Raw genomic sequence first — 22,692 nt, 5'->3', positions numbered from 1 at the left:
AAACCAAAGTACTCCACTTTGTTGCCTTCCCTCTTGGAGCAGAGTAACAAAGTAAGTACCAGGGATGCTCATATACATGCAGCGCTGTAAGTCTCATCACATGTGCATGTGATGAACAGAGTATGACTAGAGAGTAAGTATAAGAAACTAGAAATTGGCATTAATAGCCTTACAAAGAGGAAATATGAGGTTGGCTAGGATTATGATATACCACAAAAGGTCTTGAAAGTAGAGACAAATTCTATGTATTCAAGTTAATGATGAAGATGTTCTTTGCACTGCTGCTTACAGTAGAAAGGAGGGTGGACACCGACATTCTGACCGAGTCAGAGAATACTTGTAGTACAGATCCACTCAGTTCTTATTTGGTTTTAAAATGGTGCCATGATTTGAAATGGCGCTCAGACACGTCTGTGCCTGGGGACTGATGTTCAATTAGCACAATCTGCTGCGCAGCAGGAGAGTTCAGGAAGGCCACTGACTGCCTCACAGGCGTGACTCCCTGCCACTGACTCTAGCTGACTGAGGGAAATTATGCTTTTCTGTGCTGTTGTTGTTCTTTTGAGGAGTTTATAGTGCATTCTTGCCTGCTTCAAAGTATTTTTACTTGCAAAGGAAAACTTCAGCAGGCCAGCAGTGAAGGAAGGGTGTGCAGAGCAGCTGGCCATGGGCACCACAGCCTTCGCTGGGCTGCCCCAGACGGGAACTCTTTTAATTATCCTGCTAATGATGCCTCCCTGTGACAGCAGCTCCTTCCTTTTGGTCTGGAGGCAGCCCTGGATGCCCTGCCTGGAGCACAAGTCCTGTGAGAAGTGGCTGAGGGCACTGGGGGTGTTTGGTCTGGAGCAGAGGAGGCTCAGGGCAGACCTTATTGCTCTCTGCAGGCACCTGAAAGGAAGCTGTGAGGAGCTGGGGGTCGGCCTCTTCTCACAGGGAACTGGTGACAGGACCAGAGGGAATGGCCTCGAGTTGTGCCAGGGGAGGTTCAGGCTGGCAATGAGGAGCCATTTCTGCTCGGAAAGAGCAGTCAGGCACTGGGACGGGTTGCCCAGGGAGGTGGTGGAGTCACCGTCCCTGGGGGTGTTCCAGGAGAGGTTGGACGTGGTGCTTGGGGGCATGGGTTAGTGGCGGCACTGGTGGCAGGGGGTGGTTGGACCAGGTGATCTCCAGCCCCAGCAATCCTCTGACTCCTCGGCTCCCCCCACGGCCCGGCCCTGAGGCAGCCGCCGCCGCCCGCCCGCAGAGGCGCAGCCGGGAGCTGCGGCCGGGGCCCGCCCCCGTACACGCGGCGTGGAGCCGAGCTGGGCCCTCCTCCTCCTCCTCCCCCTGCTCTTCATCCTCCTCCTCTTCCTCCCCTTTCTCCTTCTCCTCCTCTTCCTCCTCCTCCTGGCCCGTCCTCCCGAGCCGCCGTGCGGGTAAGCGGCACCCCCATTCCCCAGCTCCCGGAGCCCTCCCCGTGCCCGCAGCCCTTCCTTTCTCGTCCCGCCCGCCCCAGCCCTGGGCAGGAGGCGGCTGGAAGGACCGGGACCGGGACCGGGACCGGGACCGTAACGGGGCCCCGGGCCCTCCCTGCCCGCCTCTTCCGGGGCCTGGCGCCGCCGCCCCGCTCCCGGAGCCGCTCCCCGGGCTCCAAACCCCGCGGGGGCGCCGCTGGGGTAGGGCCGGGCTCGGCTCCAGGCCGCCTGCCGAGCTCGGCTCATCACCACCATCAGTATCGGTATCGGTATCGCGACCTGCTGCCATCGCGTTTTGCTCCCTGACAGGTCCCGTGCCCTGCCTGCTGGAGGAGCAAAGCCCCAGTGCCCGCTTGGTGCGGCAGGAAAGTCGGTGGCTCTGCCAGGACCAGCTCCCCGCTGGGATTGCTGCAGAGCCTGGAGGAGCAGCTGCTGGCAGGGCAGAGGGCTGAGGCGGTTCAGCAGCTGTCAGGGAAATAAAATGCCTTTTTTCTGAACCCCCATGCGCTGCGTGCCCCCACACTGCAGCCCCTGCCAACGGCTGCCCTGCTGCTGGTCGCGATTTTGGCACCAGGCGTGACTGGGCCATGCCTGCTGACTTCAGAGCCTCCACGGCCAACACTGAGTTCTTTTAGCCATTTGTATCATTTAGTAACTCAGCATTGCATATTTCCTTTAGAAACACGAGATTTGTCTTGCTATCCCCTTCAGCAGCTGTTCCAGAAGATTTCAGCGTGCTCAATGTGGATTCATTTGCCATGCAAGGAGACTCAGAAGGTATCTAGAAGCCCTTTCCTCAACAGTGCTTTATTGCCAGCACCCCATGAATTTGGGAAGATATGAGAAGAATCCAGAAATGCTGGTGAATTGCTTCTCTTGGGTATGATTTTTATAATAAGGATTTTATGTATATATTTTATGTATGTATATTTTTATATATTTTTGAGGACAACCTGAAAGTGATGCTTTCTGCTAGAAGTACACTGCTTTGTGGATTGTTTTGCTTTCTGATGCTTGTGCTTTGTGATACCTTTTTTGTGATACCTTTGATGCTTGTGCACGTGATACTTTTCAGGTATCACGTGCATTTTTATAAGGCTCTACATACTTCCTTTTTATTCCTTTTTTTTTTTTTTTTTTAGCTTCTGTTGTCAGTCCTTCATTTGAGCAAAACGTTTCAGATGTTCCTAAAAGTGGCTTTCCTGCCTGTTTACCCTAAACTTTTGTGACCTTACAACTGAAAGTTGTAATTTAAATAGGTAGTGGCTAACAGCTAAACTGATAACAATTAGTTAACAACTCAGCGTGTGATGATTAGTCATGAGTCCTCCTTTAAAAACATACCCTTTAAATTTAAATAGAACATTAGAGGAATACAGAGTGATGGACGTTGCTCCCTAGTGGGAGACCACGGTCCCCTGAGAGGTGTCCTTGGTCTGGCATGGAGCACACATCTCCAGCAGTGTTCCCTTCCACGTTCCTCCCCACAGGTCTTTTTTAGTATGTCCTCACAAACCTCATTCTGTGCCTCCCGTTGTGCTGCCACCAGCAATTCCTGTCTTTTTTAAGCATGCCTGAGCAGAGGCACCGTGTGCACCTTTTTTGAGTAGAGTTTTGGCATATGGTGGGTTTTCTCTGTCATGGAGCCAGCTGGAAGTGACCATGATGAGCACAGGGCTGTTAAGGGCATCCTTGCAACGTTATGGTTATTTTTGTTTGGTTTGGGGTTTATCATTTTTTTGTTTGGTTGTTTTTTCCCAAACTTTCTCAAATAGATATTTTTCCTTTGTTTTTCAGATCTCTAGGTTCTGGTTCTGCTGACAGAAGGGTGGCAGCTAAAGTTGCCAGTGAAGAGTCAGATCTCTGCTCCACCAGTGTGAGTAGTCATATTCTCAGCAATCATTTCACTTGCTTGTTGTTTTATTTGTCCCATTCATTCAAAAAATTTATTACCCCTTCCTTATTATCCTTTGGCCTGAATTCCTGCCATCTTGAGTTCTGTGTGGGATTGTGTGTGTTAGAAGAGATGCACACAGAAAAGGAGAAGGTGAGGTTTCAGGTTTAGGTGGAATCAAGCCATGTTCTCTCAATCCTTGCAAGATCAAATCTTGGTAGAATAAGGAATAACTGAGAACAGTAGTGTCTGACAGAAGATTTGGGAACAGAAAGTTTGTTAGGCACTAAATTACTGTTGGCAGCAGAGTCTGTATGTACAGGGCTCGATGCAGCTGTGTAAGAGTTTGCAAGAGTGACAGTGGTGGCAAATGCATTGTGTGGCGTCGAATCCTGCTCCTCTATAGCTTTATATCCTTGCTGCCTCAGGTGGGTATTAAGTCCCTTTGATATCTCCCTTCTCTCTTCTCAAGTACATATTGTTTCTAGCTGTAAAAAAGAAAACAAAACCCCACAACTGTATTTGATGTTTAATGTAAATGCAGAAAGTGTTATGGTTTTCCCAAACTGTTGCAGAGTGCAGTCTTTGGAGTGAAGAGACTGTGTATTGATATTGCTCTTGAGCAGCCAGGAAATAAGCCATTCTTCTTGCTCCTCAGGGCTTTCTATCCTACACTGTGCCTTAAACATGGAAACTGTAGAAATGAATAGCGTATCCTTGAAACGTCCTCATTCTGAGGATGATGTGGCTAATGCAGACGATATTAAAAGACAGAAGATCTCAGAGAAGTCTCAGACAGGGAACAACTCTGGGCAGAGCGTTGAGACTGTAAAAGAACAACCTGACAAATCTCTGCTTGAGGACACGAAAAATGAAATAATCCCCAATGAGGAAGGTGAGGAGCAAGAAGATGAGGAACTAGAGGACAGTGATGAAGATGGAGATCCAGAGAGCTTTGCAGACATGATGAAGCATGGACTGACAGAAAGCGATGTTGGCATAACTAAATTTGTTAGCTCTCATAAAGGGTTTTCTGGAATCTTAAAAGAGAGGTAACTCTTTGTCTTGTTATATATGTTAATTCCTTGTGTTAGCAGCTGTTGTTTTCCATTTTCCTTTTCTGACTCACAGGATGCAGTTGGATTATGTGCGGCCATTTGGGAGGTTCATCGCTTTCTGTTGCTAATGCTGAGATTGAAAGAAAGGTTTAATTTGGCGTTTTTCTTGGTTGTTTCTCTATTTTATTTGTTTTTTGTTCCTGTCAAATGGAACTCTGGAGAGGGAAGCTCTGTGTGGATAGAAATTGATGACTACACTAAGCTTTGCCATTTGTCTTTATCTGTGGCAGCAGCATGCAGCATAAAACCTTGTGCAATACAGCTGCCCTCTGTACAGCTCTTCAGTGCTGGTTCAGGAGGCGCTGATAACAGTATTGAAGCCATCCTTCTCCAGCTCTTCCTTGCTTTTCCCTGACTTTTTAGTGCTGTAGGAGTTATGCATGTACATGTATACTGGCAGGTAGTCAACTAGACTTTAAGTTACACTCTGATCAGCCATAGTGTCATTTACAAAACATAAAAGGGAATTTTATAACTCAGGGTATGAAATCTTGCATTATAAACTTAGTAAGATGTTTGGCTTATAGTAGCTTTTATTTTTTTAATGAATCTTTTAGGATTTTTTAATTAAATAACATACTTGAATAAAACTCTGAGAGTGCAAATACAAAAACTCCAAAGCAAAAAATCATTGTTGCCCTACCTTAGCAAATCAGTTTTGTTTTACACACCGAAAAGTCCTTGTTTTTAAATACTAGCTTCGTATATAGAACATTTTATATAATAAAACGATATGTACATGTTTTGTGTTTAATCTTCACGTGCAGCAGTAAACAGCTAGCATAATCCTTCACTGGTGAACACAGTCTGTGCAGAACCTCCTGCTGGGAAATTTGCCAGTCTTCAAACTGAGGTGGCCAGATGTAGCTGTGTGCTAGAAATGTTTGTAGACTCACAGTTTGACTTTGATCCCAGTTTATAACACCTATAATTAATTTAATCCTAACATTTTTATGGTAACCGTCACTAGCATGTCTAGACAGCTACAGTTAGTAAGAGAGGACATAAAACACTCTTCCTTAGTAAGGAATTCCACCAGTAAGATGTATGGCTGCACAAAAGTATGGCAAATGTAGGACTGGGGGGGGACACTATAGAAACATTCCAATGCTGAAATTTTTTATTGATCTTTCAACATTCGTACATTCATAAGCTGAGGACTTTTTTTCCCCCTCTTTACAAGCAGTTGCTACTTAAAAATAATTTATCAATTGCAACAGAGACTGTTTCTACTCTCTTAATGTTAGTATGTTTTTATTACTGAGTGTAGCAACTCGATCCAAAATGTCACAGTGAAATTTTATGTTGCTGTCACAGAGGGTGCAGAACAGTTTTTGTTGGAAGATGTTCTCTGTAACTGAGCATATGTAACAGAGCTGAGCTTGTCTTGCTTTCCTTAGAGAATGACTAACAGGCACTTTATCCTGCAGGTTGTTTGAAGTGACAGTGTATTTGTGTTCAACTTGTGGTAATGTTGTAGAGTCTTAATTGTCACTACTGACAATTAAGGACATAAATTACTGATCTCCCCAAAATAGTGGGAAAATGACTGAATAACTACAGCAGGTGCTTGCTTATCTGCAAAGAAGTCTACTTGATTTAGATACGCTAGACTTTCTGCAATGTTTTCTTGGTATCTTTCTGAGGGGTGGGAATAGGTACAGCTTTCCCATGGCTGAAGTTTCTTTTGCACTCCCTTGAATGAATTCTGTGAGTGAATAGTTTCTTAGGAGAGGACTTTGTGATGTGGGATATTTTTATTTGTTAACTTACAGCTTTAATGCATGCTTCTTCCCATCAGATACTCGGACTTTGTTGTTCATGAAATAGGCAAAGATGGACGTGTGAGCCATTTAGATGACTTTTCTGTCCCAGTGGATGATGAGGTAAATTCTGAGGTAAAGGTAATGGCTAAACTCATTAAGCAAGAACATTAAGAGACTGAAAACTGTTTTACATGGATTACTGGATGTTTGTTTTTTCTCCCCCCCCAACCCCCTTAAATGCATGTCAGGACCCATCAGAAGAAACATTTACAGTTTTGTCAGATGAAGACAAGCAGCGTTTAGAGGAGCTCCAGCTTCTTAAGAATAAAGAAACTAGTGTTGCCATCGAGGTAAAATTAATAAATGGGATAACATTTGTGGGGGAGGGGATAAGAGTGAGTGACTGGAAGGTGTGTGCTTTCTAATGCATGCGTGGCATAAGAGCAGTTTGAACATGATGTAGCAGCAGGTAATACTTGAACTGTTGCTAATTTAGGTGCAATTCTGTAAATTCTGTTTAGATACACTCAAATTCATGTGCGTGAGTAGTTAAGATTTCAGTGGGACTGTGCACGTGAACTCAATGCATGTCTTAATTTCTGTGGTGTTAAAATTTTCTTGCAATATTTTGGTTCTCTGTATAGAAGTGTTTTATAGGGTATCTATGTGAGGAAGGTTAAATAAAATCCATCCTGATAAAAAGACTATTCCCAAGGATAAATATGGTCTTCTGTCACAAAAAAGTTAAAAGGATTCAAAACAAAAACTTCGTATTTTTTAAAGGTCAAATATTTGATATATTTGAAGAACAACTCTTGAACTACATTTCAGTTAGAGAAATGAGTAAGATTAGGTCTGGCAATTTTAAATAAGCAATCCCGTGAGTCTTAACTAGTGATTTTTTTTTCCTTTAATACATGTAGAAAAACTTGGTTTTGCCAGAGTTCATTAGAAGAGGGAATTTTATTAAGCACAAAAGAGGGGAATTAGTCTTGAAAAATTGTGGTTTTGAATACTGAGACTTTGTATCAGTTACTAACTGTTTTTCAAGCTAATGAATAGGCCAGACTTTTAAAGTGTATCTATTCAGTTTAGTGTGATTGAGTAGGTTTTCTTTAAGCACACAAAAATACAACTCTCAGAGAGTCCTTCTCCTTTTGTGTTATTTTATTTGGTTTGTGTATGCATGTGTTTTACCACAGGTAATTGAAGACAGTAAAGAGAAAAGAACAGTCATCCATCAAGCTGTTAAGTCCTTGTTTCCTGGACTGGAGACTAAAACAGAAGATCGAGATGGAAAAAAATACATCATTGCCTATCATGCTGCTGGGAAAAAAGCACTGGCAAGTGAGTTTCAGTATTGCAGCAACTGGGTAAAGTATATGCTAAAACTAACCTGAAGAAAAACAAACAAACAAAAAAACACATTAGAAAGCACTTCACATGGAGTGTACATCCTAAAATGTAGCCTGGCCTTTTTCTTTTTGTTTGTGCTGATGTCATGCATCTAAAATAACTAGGAATACAAGTGGTATCTCACATTTAATTTTTTACTCGATTTTCTTTCCAAATCCTTAAATATATTTATGGTAGAAGTGAGAGGACCTTTCGGTATTACGAGGGGAACAGGCAAAACAGGGGCTTTATTATATGTATTGTTTGAACGTAGTTTACATGGACTTGCCTGGATCTGCAAGCATGCATTGTGTTTGTAGTTGAAACGCACTCTGTGTGTCTTGACTGTCTCGAAAAATCATGATAAAATTGTCCATGACTCAAATTGAGATAGGGCCTATTTGTTTGCTTGTAGTGTTATATAAACATAATATATTTACGGTGGTCTTTAAGATAGTTTCAGTCATTAGTTCTGAAAGCAGAAGTAGCTGTGTTTTATTTGCAAAAGATTGTCCATGCTGATTATGTTGTGGTTACTATTTTGGAATAATTACAGTACTGAAAGATTTTCAAAATGCAGTATCATATACACTCTTACCAAATCTTGTTTTGGTTACAGGGGATAAATTCACGAGTTCCACATCTTCTAATGTGTTTTAACCTTTTAATTTACGTGCATTTTAGTTTTACTTTGATTGTCCTGCAAGTTGAGAGGATTGTCTAAATGAATATTTTGCACACTTAACTAAAGGTTCTAAAGTTTGGTTTGAACTGATTTATTCCGATTTCATTTCAACCTACTGCAAGTGGTATAGTATGTAAGGCTAGCCCTTTTCATTTTAAAGATAAAGGAGATGGAGAAAGGAAAATAGAAGGAAATAAGATAATTTAAAATTTGGAAGAAGACCATCTCCACATTCAATGTAGTTATTACTTCTAAAGCTTTTTTTAGGCAAGTATGGGAGTGTTGTGTTTTATTGGTACAAGTTATAACGTGTTATATATCTTGTTTAATCGTTTAGAAACTCTATGTTTGCATGCTTTATGCATGGAGTATGTATACTTACCAGCACAAAATTCTCCTCAACCAGTTTTGTTCTCTGTTGGTTTGTAACAGTTTTACCTCCACCTTTCCCTTCTGCTTGCACATATTCTTTAACCATTGTTACAGTCAAGTGGTTGTTATTAAGCTGACCGGTCTGATTTAACAAATACTGTGTAAAATTGAAGTGTTTGGAATACACCAAAGAGAATTTAGTGATGTATCTCTAGGATTAGAACGTCTTCTGGAGCAGCATTTTGTGATGCAGAGGAGCATCATCTAAAGATGAACTCTTAAGTTACAGTGCTACAAACATCTGGGCGAGGTGGTGGAGATGTGTACAGTTTCAGTGGGTGTGTGTGCTAATGAATTTAGGGTTTGAGTGCAAGTTCCTATTAGTCAGGATTATATGGCCTTCATGCTTATACAGCCACTAACACATCTCAGTCCTGAGCAGGTTCTGCAGGCAAGAAACATTTCAGAAGTGTATAATACTCAATAATTAGCTGAGATACCTGATTACTTTTGTTTATAATATAAAGGTTGCCAAAAATAGTTTCCTAAAATCTTAAAATCAAAAGCTGCTGTCTGTTTCTACTAAGTTCACACCCAAAATACTTAAAATACCGCCTTACTAAATTGTCAGTTAATTGCTGTTTCATCATTGTCCACAAATGAAGTTTGTTGCATCTCCGATTGAAGCTTTCCATATGTTCACTGTTTGCCTCTGCACGATTCCATTGCATAACTGTCTAAATTGCTGTCATCCACCACCTAACTGTTGGATGCTCTCTAAAGCATAAACGATCCCATAACCATAAACCTGCATGTTCACCTCTAAAAACCCTTTGACAGTCTAAAAATTAAATGCTACTCTTTTGTGCTCTTTACGCTATGCATTGGGACAGAGGTCAGAACTGCAACAGGTAAGAGATGTTGACATTTCATGCTAACAAAATGAAATGCCAACCATTACGACCTCCTAAATTGTGATGAGACTGGCCAAAGTAGTAACAATTATTTGAAAACAGAACAAACACAACAAAACAAAAACCCCAACCTATACACAAATAATGATTACAGTTCCCAGAAACAGTGAAGAATTAGGCTTGTGCTGTCTCTTTTTCACTAGTGCAGTATAGGCAGTAGTCATTTGGTGCAGAGAGGGTCTGCCAGTAATAAGTGAAGTGAATTATTGGGGTTGACCATACTTATCTATCTACGTACTATATGGTAAATTTCCCTTTGATTTCACTAAGCTAAAACTTTACCCTTCAGCCTTATATTTCAAAACCCATTCTCCAGATGTATACAACTTTAAAAGTATGTATCATACGTCCCAGTCTTAACAGAGAGCTTCTAGCCCTCAAGTTGCAGCAAAAGGTTTGGAAAAAAAATCTTGGAAATACAATTTTACTGTGAAGTACATAATGAGACTCTGAAAAAATAGTAATAAGGAATGCAGGCTGCCCCTTCAGTCCATCTACCCAAATGAATACTTTGAAGTGTTGAGCCAGGGGTGGATAAATAGTGGGATTACAGCTGCAGCCTTCCAGGACTCAGTGCTGGGGATAGGGATGTGGCTGTGATGCCTGGAGGTGAGAAGCCTGTGGGTATATTGTGCAGAGTCCTTCTAGTCTTGCCTTGATTAGGGCTTTCTTTTAGGAGGGTGTCAAAATAACTGTGTGCAAGATGAATTAGTTAAATTTGAAGAACTGTTTCAGCTGGAGAAGACTTTCCTTGTGAATCACTTGCTGCTTTCCCCTCTTCTCTCCCCTCTTTCAAATTAATGAGTTCTTCATGAAGGTATCTTGTTCTTCAAACTGAATGCAGTATTTCATTGAGTGTGCTTAAGAAAAATGGTGGCTCAGAACAGAGACCAGTAGCAGCATGAGGTCTCTAAAAGATTTTTGATCATGCTACTCAGTGTAGATCCTAGGAAACTTTATACTGGTTTTGTGGGAGGACTTTGCTTAGGAAGCAATGGTACAAGACAATCATTGAAATTATTTTTAGTGATTAAAAACTACATATATAGTATGTCAAACTGTAACGTGAGAAATTGTTTTGACAGGAGTGTTTGTGTGAATGGCACTTTCTCAAAAAAAAAAAAGGCAAGAAGAGCTGTCCTTTAGCAAAATGTTTAATGAAGCTTAAACAAATTCACTGTCTGCATGGGATATCTGAGGTTTATTAAACAAATGTGAACAAAACCAGCAGTGTTTTCCAAGACCTTCTTTTTGGTGTTGATGTTTATATACTGGAATAGGACTGGCTTTTTTAGATAGCTTTTATTTTTTGCAAAGAAAAGCTCTTTTGGTACAAAACAATGAATGTCTGCTTGGTGGCTACCAAGAGATAAGGTGCTTCTTATTTAAAAACAAATCCTTAGTTTTGTTCTTGTAAAATAAATAATTAATGAACAAAGCACTAATAGGCTGCTAAATAGGCTGCTAAAGCCTGTAGAATGAACCTTCATTCCCAGTAATGTCTTCAGCAGTGGATGAAGGTCAGAGGAAAGCTTTATCCCTGTAAGCTCCTGTGTGTAGCAGAAGCTCCACAAATATATTGACGGTTTTGCTTCCCTCTCCAGCAATCTCCAAATAATTGTACAGAACTGTAAATCAGCTGATAGTCTGCGAGAGCTGAAGTTCTCTCCCTCTGGTGTTCTCTAGACATGGCACAGTATCTGGCTTGAATTACTTGTTAACGTTGTAAGTGTGCCAGATTTTTCTCTCCCATATGACTTAAAAAATATCCATAGAATATCCTGAGTAGGAAGGGACCCACAAGGACTTTTGAATCCAATTCCTTATTCACCTTAATATTTTAATAATAAACTTTTTAAAGCTTTTATAGAGATACAATTCACGTTTTCTCATTACATACAGAAAAAAATCCTACAAAAATAAATAATATATTAGTACTATAAATATTACTGTAGTCATCATACAAACAGTGCTCCAATGGTCCAAATCTATTAATTAGAGAAGGCACCAGGTGAAAAGTGGAGTGGCTTTTACTGTACTGGCTAAAAGTAAGTATAATTATAACGTTTTTGAGGAGTTTAATCAGGTAATATGGCAATTAAGTGACTAGGGGATAATTTTATGTAGTTTCATGACAAAGGAGCTGTCACCATTTCATTCAAGCTTTTTTAGGTGCCAGGATTGATCAAACAGAAATTTACAGCCAGTGGAAGGAGAGAAGGTACTTTGCAATGTGCTTTGCAGCTTTTGCTGTCAGTATGTATTTATTTGTTTTTAAAGCAGATGGAGGTTATCAGAAATTGACTTTTACATATTTGTTTTAAATGGAACTGCAATGGCAACCATGTTCATTGTAATAAAAAAGTGACACTTCTAAAATGTTAACCTTTTTATTTTTAAAGATCCAAGAAAACACTCTTGGCCAAAATCTAGGGGAAGCTACTGCCATTTTGTACTGTACAAGGAGAACAAGGATACTATGGATGCCATTAACGTCCTATCAAAATTTTTAAGGTAAGGCTGCTGTGAACCTGTCGAGCACGCTGTCTTCCCACTGCATGCTTCATGTCACTGAAAATGTTAAGCCTCAGGGTTAGGTAAGAGAAATGCAGTTATTTACTATTGCCTAATCTTTAGACATTAAAAAAAAAAAAAAAACAGCTTTGAAACTACGTTTCAGAAGGAAAGTACAAAGTGATCTCAAGTGATTTTAAAAGGCTACACAATTCAAATTGGCCCATAGGACAAGGGCTAGGCAGCTCTTAGCCTCAATGTAAATAACATGAATTAAAAGCCAGTTTTATTCAGGTGTGTGAGTAAGTGTGTGTTTTATGCAGGTATGTTATGAGTCTGTGTCAGGTACTGTTATGATGATATGCTAATTAGTTGCTAAGTACTAATTGATAAACTGTCATTCCATTTATTAATTTCTCCAGTACAAACAGCCTTAAGTCCTTTTACCCTACAAAGTGCAACAACACCCAGATTTGTGAAAGGCATAATGTGAACACAATGAATTACGGACAAAGAATTATTTCCAAATAGGGTCAAGCCAGTGATCCGTTCCCTGCTTTTCCACTGCCCTTCACTGTTCCTATTCAAAAATAAGTATCTGCACTTCAGACTGTAACCAGTGCAATACAATACTAACATTTGCATTTGAGAAGAGAACATTAGGAATATAGTTTGGTGGAAATACATACCTAGTGGCAATCCTGCTACCACCTGGTGCCCATAGCTGGAATAACGGGATGTATTTCCTGGGTAACACAGGTTGTGGTACACAAAGTGGAAAGGAAATTTCCTTTTTGAGGGAAGAAATGGAACAAATTTTAAGTTAACTTCACGTATTTTCATATAATGTGCATGCATGGTATTCAAATGGAAATGCTATTTGAAATTTTAAGGAAGAAATGGACCTGCTCTAATTTTATTTTTTATTATAATGGCTACGTATTTGTGAACTGAGTGGATATATAGAGAAAAGAATTTCAAAGCTCATATTTCGAAAGCACAGTTGTGGACCTTTTTTACATAAAATTAAAACAGGAAAGTTTAATTTTTATTTACTTACAGATGAGCTTAGGAAATGTCACACATATTTAGGAGTGTCGAATTGCAGTCTGCTTCTGGAGAAGAGTTTAAGTCTGCCTATATAAATGTATGTTCTATTTTAAATAGATGTATTTTCCACATAAAAGATAAATTAATAATTTGGGTAATTATACTGAAAATTGTGTTCAATCTGTGGCTACTTTAACAGTTTTTATAACTTTTACTGTTGCTTTTAAGAGTGAAGCCAAACATATTTTCCTACATGGGAACTAAAGATAAAAGGGCTATAACAGTTCAAGAAATTGCTGTTCTTAGGTAAGTGAAAATACCCTGGAGTGTTTGCACTCCTACCACGATGGCTTGGCTACCTCCCTAAAAAACTAAGACTCGTTATGCACGTAACATGAACAGCAAATTCATGTCCTGATCTTGTTACGTGCTTGAGCATGTGTTAATGAATAAACTATAATCTTTTTTTTATTCCATGGAGACTGCTAATATTTTCAGGCAGTGGTGCTCTGAGTCATAGGCTAGGTATGTGTAAATGCAGCTAATGTTTGGCTGAAGCAGTGGGCCAAATTATCTGTGTGCTCTTGCACTGCAGGGCCCTCGTGCAACAGCAGATAAGCAGAATGACACGGTGAAAATCCCGTTGCATTTCCTTCCTGACTTTTGTTTCCCCCTTCCTCCAGCTGGAATCCCATTTCCTTTCTCACTGAACTCTGAACAGCTCCAGAGAAGGCTTAACCACTGCCTTTGCTCATCTGTGAGTAGCCAGGAGGGGAAGAAAAGACAAGGAATTTTCCTTGCCTTAACCTACTCCCATAATACAACTTATGTTGGCATACTTCAAGATAATTACATGGTTCCTAGGCACTTGAAATTAGTGCTACTTTAGTAACAGAAGATGATGGATGCCTCACAGTCGTGTATTACAATATCTGTTTAGCTGGCTGGAATATTCTGCCTGTACTGATATTTACAGCTCTTTCAAAACCACAGTCCTCAAGTGGAGGAATTCTGAGGTTTGAGAGCCAGTAATTTATCAAGTTCTTGTTAAAAGGAGGGCATTCACTACTTAATTGTTCACAATTTTCCTTCCTGTGGTTCGCATGTGCATACATCTGTGCATATTAAAGGAATTAATTTGTGAACGATGTGAGGAGCCCAGATTATCGTTACTGAAAACAAGTTCACCCATCGATGGCAATTCACTGAACTTGTGGTGTAACCATCTCGGGGGCTGTTCTGTTTACTTTTAACACGGTCACATCTAACATTGCGTCCAAGAGCTTCGGTGTGTTGTAAGCATTGCCAGCTTCCCGGGGAGGAACCTACTCATTCTGGTGCACGTTCAGTAGCATCACAGCACCAAACTCTGCTGTAGATCACTGGGGACAGATGTCATGGGGACAGAGAGGTTACCCATTACCAGCCCCCTCTGAGCTGAGTGTGCTGCCCATACTGTTTGATAAACTTGTCTCTCCTGGTATCAGTTGTAGCAGAAGCATCAAGGAGCAGCTCTGCGATGCAAAGAACAGGACGTACTTCTGAAAGACCTCGCAACCAAAACGACAGAAATCAGTGACGGTTTCATACTCCTTCACTTCCACTGAGCTCACACAGTGGCTAGTTCCATAGCACAGTCTTAGAGTTAACCTGAGTGCATTCATGGTGTCTTTACTCAAATAAAGCAGAGTTAGGCTTGTGGTGTGGGGTACCACTGTACTTCAATATTAAAAGCTTTTTTTTTTTTTTTTTTTTTTTTGAATGCATGTGCTAACATAGGTGTGAAAAGACAATCTTAACACTGTCGAAGTACATGTTTTCTCTTGAATAAGTAGGCCTTAAGAATGTTCTCTTCTTTACAGAATCTCTCTTCTTCAACTAGATAGTCATTGCTTTTTTGTTTCAAAATGATGGCATTTCTATATTTATTTAACTTACCTGTTTTTCTAAGCATAAGGTGGTCACTGTTGGTCTGTTTCTCTTTAGAATCACTGCACAAAGACTTGCTCATCTGAATAAATGCCTGATGAACTTTAAATTAGGAAATTTCAGTTACAAGAACCACCCACTGAAATTAGGAGAGCTGCAAGGGAACCATTTCACTGTTGTTCTCAGGTAATATTGTTAGTGTGTATTTAGACAGTTCTGTTAGATTCCCCACCCCCTCCCTACAGGGAAGGGATGTCAGTGTATCTTATGTTACAAGAAAGAAGAAAAAAACAATTGGCAAAAGGCTATTCAATTTATTAAGTACTGCATAACACTAATGTTGAGCTGTAATATTTTGGGGATTATGAAATCATGTAAGCCCTTAATAATCTGTCTATGACAATCTTATTTTTTTAATGCTAGAAATATAACAGGGACTGATGACCAGATAGAGCAAGCAATGAACTCTCTCAGGGAAATTGGATTCATTAATTACTATGGAATGCAAAGATTCGGAACTACAGCTGTTCCTACATACCAAATTGGCAGGTACGTGTTGTTTTCATCACTTCTTATTTTTTTTAATCACCATATAACTTCTAGTGTATTTCTGGGAAGGTTTTTCTGCCCTATTGCATGTACCAGTTTTAATTTTAGATTCAAGGAAGGCCTTGTTTCTGAACTAGCTTCAGCAGGTACCTTGCATAATGCCACTACTTCTAATATTGCATGAATGCAAACAATACTTCTTATTTCAAATAAGTTTGCTCAATCTTAAAATATATTTGTCAAGTTCTTAATCAACTTTCCCGTTTGAATCTTAGAGCTATTCTACAGAACAATTGGAATGAAGTAATGGATTTGATATTAAAACCACGACCAGGAGGTAAGGTTCCAACCTCAACTATTCTGTGATTCTGTTAACCTGTGTAATTTGTCATGAGTGAAGTGTTAATTACTCAACTGTTTTAACAAAAGGTGAAATGAATGTTTTTTTGGCGTGTAGGTAAAACATTTTTATTCTGCATTCTTGTTCTAGCTGAAAAGGGATACTTAGTAAAATGCAGAGAAGAATGGGCAAAGACTAAAGATCCAGCAGCAGCCCTCAAGAAACTACCTGTAAAAAGGTGCGTGGAAGGACAGCTTCTACGCGGACTCTTAAAGTATGGAATGAAGAACATAATCTCTGCATTTGGCATAGTGAGTGTAAAAGTGCTGTGGGCTATTTACTTGAATAAACATTATTTTCATGGTATCATGATGAATTAGAAATACTCTCATCAGGCATCTCTCGCTCTAAGTGTAAAATCTTTATCCTACGTTTCTGCTTGAAGTACTGCTGATGGTAACGTATGACATCTGCAATCAATGTATAATGAGCTCTCCAATTTATACAACGGTCGCTTTAAATTGGAAGCAATACAGCTACACTTAGTAACCGTGTGTAATACAGAACTGAGGATTTTGTAGAAATTCAGTATGATCTTTCTTCTTGTTGCTTAAAAAGTATAAATCAAACTGATAATATGTTAATGAAGCAGCTTTGTATGGGAGGTGGATTCACTATCACTTTCAAGTTCTGTAATTAAGTTGAAATCTTTGGAAAAGATAGCTTATAACCAGCAATTATTGGGCCCAGTGCAGGAGCTGGGGATAATTTCTTGTTTATGGAGAACACAATTAGAATAATGCTATGTCTTAATATCTGCAAAGTTTACTTAAGATTTCAGACTGTTGAATACGACAAATTCAGTGTGTTTTTTTTTAACAGCCCCATGTGTTTAAGCTGTTGAACAAAAAAAAAAAACAAACAAAAAGTTTATCTCATTTTTAATTTAACCACAGTGCTTTTCACAGTGGATTTCAAATGTATAAAAGCATTATTTCTTCACATACCTTTTTCCCAAATCACAAATAAAAACCACAAGTCTGTATATAAAGTTGTTTTATTAGTCCTTTTGCTGGAGAAGGTAACATTTCAAATATGTGCATTTTTGGCTTATGAGTAACAGAAAAACCTAAAAATACGTATTTCTGATTTTTCATTTTGTTTAACCTCCAGATACCAAGAAACAATCGTTTAATGTATATTCATAGCTACCAGAGTTATGTCTGGAATAACATGGTGAGCAAGAGAATAGAAGAATATGGGCTTAAAGCTGTACCGGGAGATCTCACACTTAAAGGAGGTAAAATCAAACAACGACAACAAAAGGCTGGTGATGCTTTGTAGTACAAATTCATAGGAAAACAAGGTGCAAATATCCATTATCACATAAACAGATCTGCTTTCTCTGCAGTCTGAGACTGCATTCAGTCAAAACTCTCTTCACTTGGATTTGCATTTAGCTGTGGTGAGATTGTCCATGATATTTCTCCTTCACGTATGCCTGATATGTGGTATGGGGACTGCTTATCTAGAAGTCCTTACTTCATTCAGCTTTAAAAGTCTTTGGAAACCAGGCTGTGAGTCTACTGGTAACTGACAGCCTTGAAGACCATTATTTCTTTTCTTGGAAATGTCGTCTATTAGAGTGGAGATAAAACCGAGTAGTTAGCCCCCTCTAAGTAGGGTTGTTTCAACCAAATGGCTCATTTTAAATTTGGCTAATGTTAACTGTCACAGGCACCCATACTGGTAACTCTTTACTTTTCTGTCCTGATTGTAGCCACAGCTGTTCACATTGAAGAAGAAGATGTTCATAACTACACCATCCATGATGTTGTGATGCCATTGCCTGGATTTGATGTTATTTATCCAAAGCATAAAAGTAAGTCTGACTGTTGACTTACATAATGACTCTGAAACTGCAGATCTGCTTTAAGATTGCTCTTAAAAGGAAGGTGAGATCTGTGCAACCTTCCTGACCATTTAAAAAGTAGCTATTTCAGAGCTGTGCACCAGTAGTAGGTACGCTACTGTCAACCTCTCCCACTATGATAATAATGTTCATTATAATTTCTTTAACATAAATCCGTTTCATATTTCTTTTTAGCAAATAGTTTTTCCAGAAAACTTCTAATGAGGCAAAATGATTTATCTTGGCACAAGGGAAAAATTGGTGAAAAGTTCATTTAAAAAGTATGCACACTTGATTTTTTTAAATTACAAAACAAGTTAAACTTACAGAATACATAACCCAAAAGCTTGATGTTAGGAAAAAAACAAAACAAAACAAAAAACAGATCTGGCTTAATTAAATGTTAATAAGTATTAATGCTAAAAAAAATAATGCATCTCTCATCTGTTGTATATAAGGTATATTGGATTTAAATTGTTTTTAATGGAATAGGTTTGGCAATCTATAATTATCTGCATGAAACCCTATGTTATTATTAAGGGACAGAGTTGTAGAAATCATTTCAGTTGGAAGGAGACTCGGGAGGTCATCTGGTCCAATCTTTTGGTCAAACCAAGGCCAACTTTGTCCTGTCAGCTGTGAAACTTCCAAGGACAAATAGTCTCTAATGTCTTCTCTGAGTCTTCTCTAAGCTAAAGAAGCCCATTTGTCTCGGACTCTCCTCACAAGGTGTATGCTACAACCCTTTGCCATTGGGCTGGCCCTCTATTAGACTCATTTGAGTCTATCAGTGTCCCCTTTGGACTGGGGTGCCTGCACCTGGACACCCTATTCTGAGTGCAATCTAATGAGTGCCCAGCAAGGGGCAGTCATTATTACTGATGTAGCTTTTGTTGCTGCCAGCTTGCTCTGTTAAGTCTCCTTTCCCCCAGGATTCCCAAGTAACTGCCAGCAGTGTTACTCTGTAGCCTTTACCATTACAATCATTCAGGTACGGGATTGTTCTTAACAAATTTCATGAGGTTGCTCTTGGCCCGTTCTTCCAGCCTTTGCCTAGGTCCCTCTGAATGGTAGTCCTGCCATTGAGTGTATCGACTGTTCCCCCAGTTTAATTTTGTCCACAAACTTGATAGAGGAGGAGCTGCAAAGTTATTTAACATATCATGTCCCAGTTCCTTGAGGAACTGTACTGGTAACAAACTCCTAGGCGGAGCACAAACCAGCAGTGACTGTCCTTTGGGACCAGTTCTTTACCCATCTAGCAGTCCACCTACTGTGATGTTCTAACCTTGGATACAAGGATGCTGTGAGAACGTGTTGAAAGCCTTGCTAAAGGCAAGACCAGCAACATTCACGGCTCTCCACTCATCCTCTGATGTAATAATTTCATTACAGAAGGCTCTCACTGAGCTTTGGCTTTCCTAATGCCACCCCCGTGTGCCTAGGCAGTTCTTGTATATCCCATCTTTGAAGTCTGTCCTAGCCTTCACCTACTGTATATCTCTTTCTTAGATACAAACTTAGTCACAAATTCCCTACTTAACCCAGCCAGTCTTCCAATATTTGGTTAAACTGTTCTTGTGCTTTGCTGTCCCTAAAAGACTGGTCGATCTTGATTTTCTTTGGCTGTCAGAACTGAGTCTCAGAGCTGCATCCCATTCATAGCCCATATCTGAAACATTTGGAAAGCAAAGATCTGTTTACAATGTATGGCGCTGAACCACGTTGAACTAAAAGATTGGAAAGAAAAGCTGAAAGTTTTTTGTATTCAGTGTATTTTTAATGGAATTTTCCCATGGGAAGCCTAATTTGTTCCTGTTCAAACTTCCCCATTGCATGGAAGTGACGCTGACAATTGCACTGCAGACTAGTGGCATCGGACAGCATTTTAGTTGCAGGATATTCTTATGTGTCCGTTGTCCATGTCTTTGCTTAGTGTAGAACGCTTCACACCCTTACTTAGGGATGCAAGACTGTAATAAAATTACTCATTCTTTTGGCAGTGTCAGAGCTACTTACAGGTACCCATCAGCTAAGTTCCTTGACTCATCTCAGTCTCTGCATTTTCAAAAATAGAACAAGGGGTAGTTTTGCCCCCCGTCTTTAAAATCCATATACCTGAGGTTAGTCTTCTGAAGTTCGTTGACATTTCACTGACATCTTACACACGTCTTCCACTTATCGAAAGTATTTTTTAAGTTTTGTTTTCAGCTTGAATTTTGATTTGCCAAAAAAGATTCTTGGTTACTTGCCATTACTACTCAGGTTGTATAAGCAAACATTGTAGGTAGTAAGATTTGCAATATATAATTTTAAACTTTTGTCTAATGTTTAACCTATATATAACCATACGTGCTGAAAATTGTTAAAATACAAAGGAAGAAATGCTCTATGAAAGCTGTCTGTTTAATCAGAGAGTGTAGTGCAGCTGATTGAAATATTTTTTTTCTCTTGCAGTTGGTGAGGCCTACAAGGAAATGCTTGTAGCTGACAACCTTGATATCAACAACATGAGGCATAAGATCAGAGATTATTCGCTTTCTGGAGCATACAGAAAGATTATTATTCGACCTCAGAATGTCAATTGGTAAGTAGGAGAGTAAACAAACTTAGATGTGAATTGGCAGCATAGAGTCTATGTGGGATGACTAAGTTAGAAGCATCAGATTGACCCATGGCATGTACATATAGACTGAAGCATGGGTAGGGAGAAATCTGTGTGCTTTCCTCATGTTGCTTATACAGCTGAAATTGAACCACAGCCTTATTTCTACAGTGGTCCTCTGGTTTTCAGATGCATTAGTGTCAAAATGTCTATCTGGTTGTTGCTCTCCTTGCAAGGGCTTGCCTAAACACTTCACAGATAATTATTCATGTTGAAACCATGATAGATAATATTCAAAATAGTTATTTGTTGTGATCTTGCTCTGAGAAAGTTGGTCTCCAATTAACTGTGTGTCAATCAGAAAGACCTATATCACTTCAATATACTAAATTACTGTATTAGAGACACAACCTACTTGTCACACAGCAACCAGATAAATACCTTTTAAACAGGTAACCGTATAAATGTGCAGAAAGACTTCGTCACTGATAAACAGACAAAATATAGAGGGTTTAGGTGGGAGTCAAAAACCTCAAATATTTAATTTTATTTTAAATACTGTTGATATTTAAAGCTTATATACTTCCTAGTTACTTTTTTCAGCCTAGTCACTACATATGGAATGATTTCTGTGATATGAATACATAAATATGTATTTAAGCCTTTTCAAAGAAGTTTAGAGGGTTTTCTTCAAAGTGAATGCTTTTTATTTTCTTTCCAAGTATTCTTAAGAGTTTACACCATTCTTCCCCTAATTTCATGAACTATACTTCTTGTATAGCTGGAAATCCTGATATGCCATGGGAGGAAAGAGATTACTTATGCAAAGTCATTTCTCACTAGTTCATTATTTTGTGATAACCTTCATCAAACAGAGGCAAGTTTTCTATACAAAGCTTTACCAGTTATTGCAAGATATATTTCATAACAATTTCATTAGAAAATCATTCCATCCCAGTTGTATGATTGTACCTGGCAAATTTGAATAATAGTAGTAATGATAAATCTTATGTATGTTATAAAGGGAAGTTGTTGCATATGATGATCCCAAAATCCCATTATTTACTACGGATTTGGATAAGTTGGAAGGAAAACCATTACCAGTTCTTCCTACAGGTAAGTTAGTGTTCTTGCTGATCTTTAAATTTTTAAAATAAATTTCGTCACAAAGTCTTTTGGCACTACTTTCTGGGAGGTGGGTGAAGGGGGGGAGAAAGGAAGAGGGGCTAGGAATTTAATCTTCAAGGAACAAAAGCCTAGTGGTGGTTGTTGTTTGTTTTTTAAAGCAACACAAACACCCACACAAACCAAGGAAAACCCCATTCTTAACAAACATCACTGTCATTACCAATAAGTACTTAAGACATCATTTCTGCTGTGAGAAAACCTTTATTTAAAGTTATTTTTTATGAAATTCTATGTTACACTGTGGCTTGCATATTTGAGTGTGGTGGTAATGGCTGTTCTATGGAGTTAGGGGTTGGTGGAAAACTTGGGTCTACTTCAGATGACATCCAGAATAAGCTTTACTTACGCTCTTAACTTTTTTTTGCTTTGTGTCTCCTCTCACAACAGATGGTAAGTTCAGGGCACTGAAGATGGAGTTCTCCCTTCCCCCATCCACCTACGCTACTATGGCGATTCGAGAAGTTCTGAAGATGGACACGAGCATAAAAAACCAGACACAACTGAACACCACCTGGTTACGCTGAATGGGCTGCTAAAATGTCTTAGCTTTTAACATGTATAAAGTGTTTTCCTATTTACATGTTCTGTACAAATCTTAAAGATTGCTAGTAAGAGATTTGTATTTTTTTAAGTTTTTATTAGTGCAAGCATTTAACTTCAGTAGTCATTTACAAGATGGTGGTTGTAATATAATTACAGGTTTTAGTGACTGGTGCTTTTAAACGAACGAATAAAGGCGTTGCTTGAGCTTTAACACGGCTGCATCTGTAAGAAGCGAGCTTATAATAATTTCAGACTTGGAAGAACGTTTAGCTTGCTTTTTTTTTTCGGTGAGCAGTGAATGTTTCTGCGAATTCTGAAGATCTATTAAATTACAGATCAGGAAACTGAACGGAGATGTTAATATTATCTTCAAAGAAGCTTGTGCCGGTGCAGTCGAGGATTCT

At 39.3% G+C, this 22,692-nt stretch overlaps 1 protein-coding gene across 11 annotated transcripts; it reads left to right on the top strand.

The window, feature by feature from the left end:
* The first annotated feature begins 1,265 nt into the window (after positions 1-1,265).
* PUS7 (pseudouridine synthase 7) lies at positions 1,266-22,499 on the top strand. Of its 11 annotated transcripts, none has more exons than XM_084507196.1 (18): positions 1,266-1,415; positions 2,166-2,334; positions 3,252-3,330; positions 4,007-4,400; positions 6,268-6,352; positions 6,481-6,582; positions 7,435-7,579; positions 12,061-12,172; positions 13,451-13,528; positions 15,209-15,337; positions 15,575-15,700; positions 15,976-16,037; positions 16,191-16,351; positions 17,214-17,340; positions 17,821-17,922; positions 20,410-20,539; positions 21,582-21,673; positions 22,133-22,499. In XM_084507196.1, the coding sequence occupies exons 4-18, from the start codon at positions 4,036-4,038 to the stop codon at positions 22,267-22,269; spliced, it is 1,953 nt and encodes a 650-aa protein (XP_084363322.1). In that variant the 5' UTR covers positions 1,266-1,415; positions 2,166-2,334; positions 3,252-3,330; positions 4,007-4,035; the 3' UTR covers positions 22,270-22,499. The 11 variants fall into 11 exon arrangements, with proteins under 11 accessions (XP_084363322.1, XP_084363320.1, XP_084363313.1 ...); XM_084507194.1 differs by having other exon boundaries at positions 1,267-1,415; positions 6,268-6,364; XM_084507187.1 differs by having other exon boundaries at positions 1,267-1,415; positions 6,268-6,370.
* The last annotated feature ends 193 nt before the right edge of the window (positions 22,500-22,692 follow it).

Source organism: Aythya ferina, assembly GCF_964211825.1.
Source record: "Aythya ferina genome assembly, chromosome: 1".
NCBI classification, from domain to species: Eukaryota; Metazoa; Chordata; class Aves; order Anseriformes; family Anatidae; genus Aythya; species Aythya ferina.
Note: the sequence above shows the minus strand (reverse complement) of the source record. Positions and strands in the feature narration are given on the sequence as shown.

Bases quoted from the DNA above. Each gene is read 5' to 3' on its own strand.
- PUS7 (XM_084507187.1), top strand. From the start codon at position 4,036: ATGGAAACTGTAGAAATGAATAGCGTATCCTTGAAACGTCCTCATTCT. The intron at 6,583-7,434 runs GTAAAATTAATA...GTTTTACCACAG, and splicing joins AAACTAGTGTTGCCATCGAG to GTAATTGAAGACAGTAAAGA. The intron at 12,173-13,450 runs GTAAGGCTGCTG...GTTGCTTTTAAG, and splicing joins GTCCTATCAAAATTTTTAAG to AGTGAAGCCAAACATATTTT.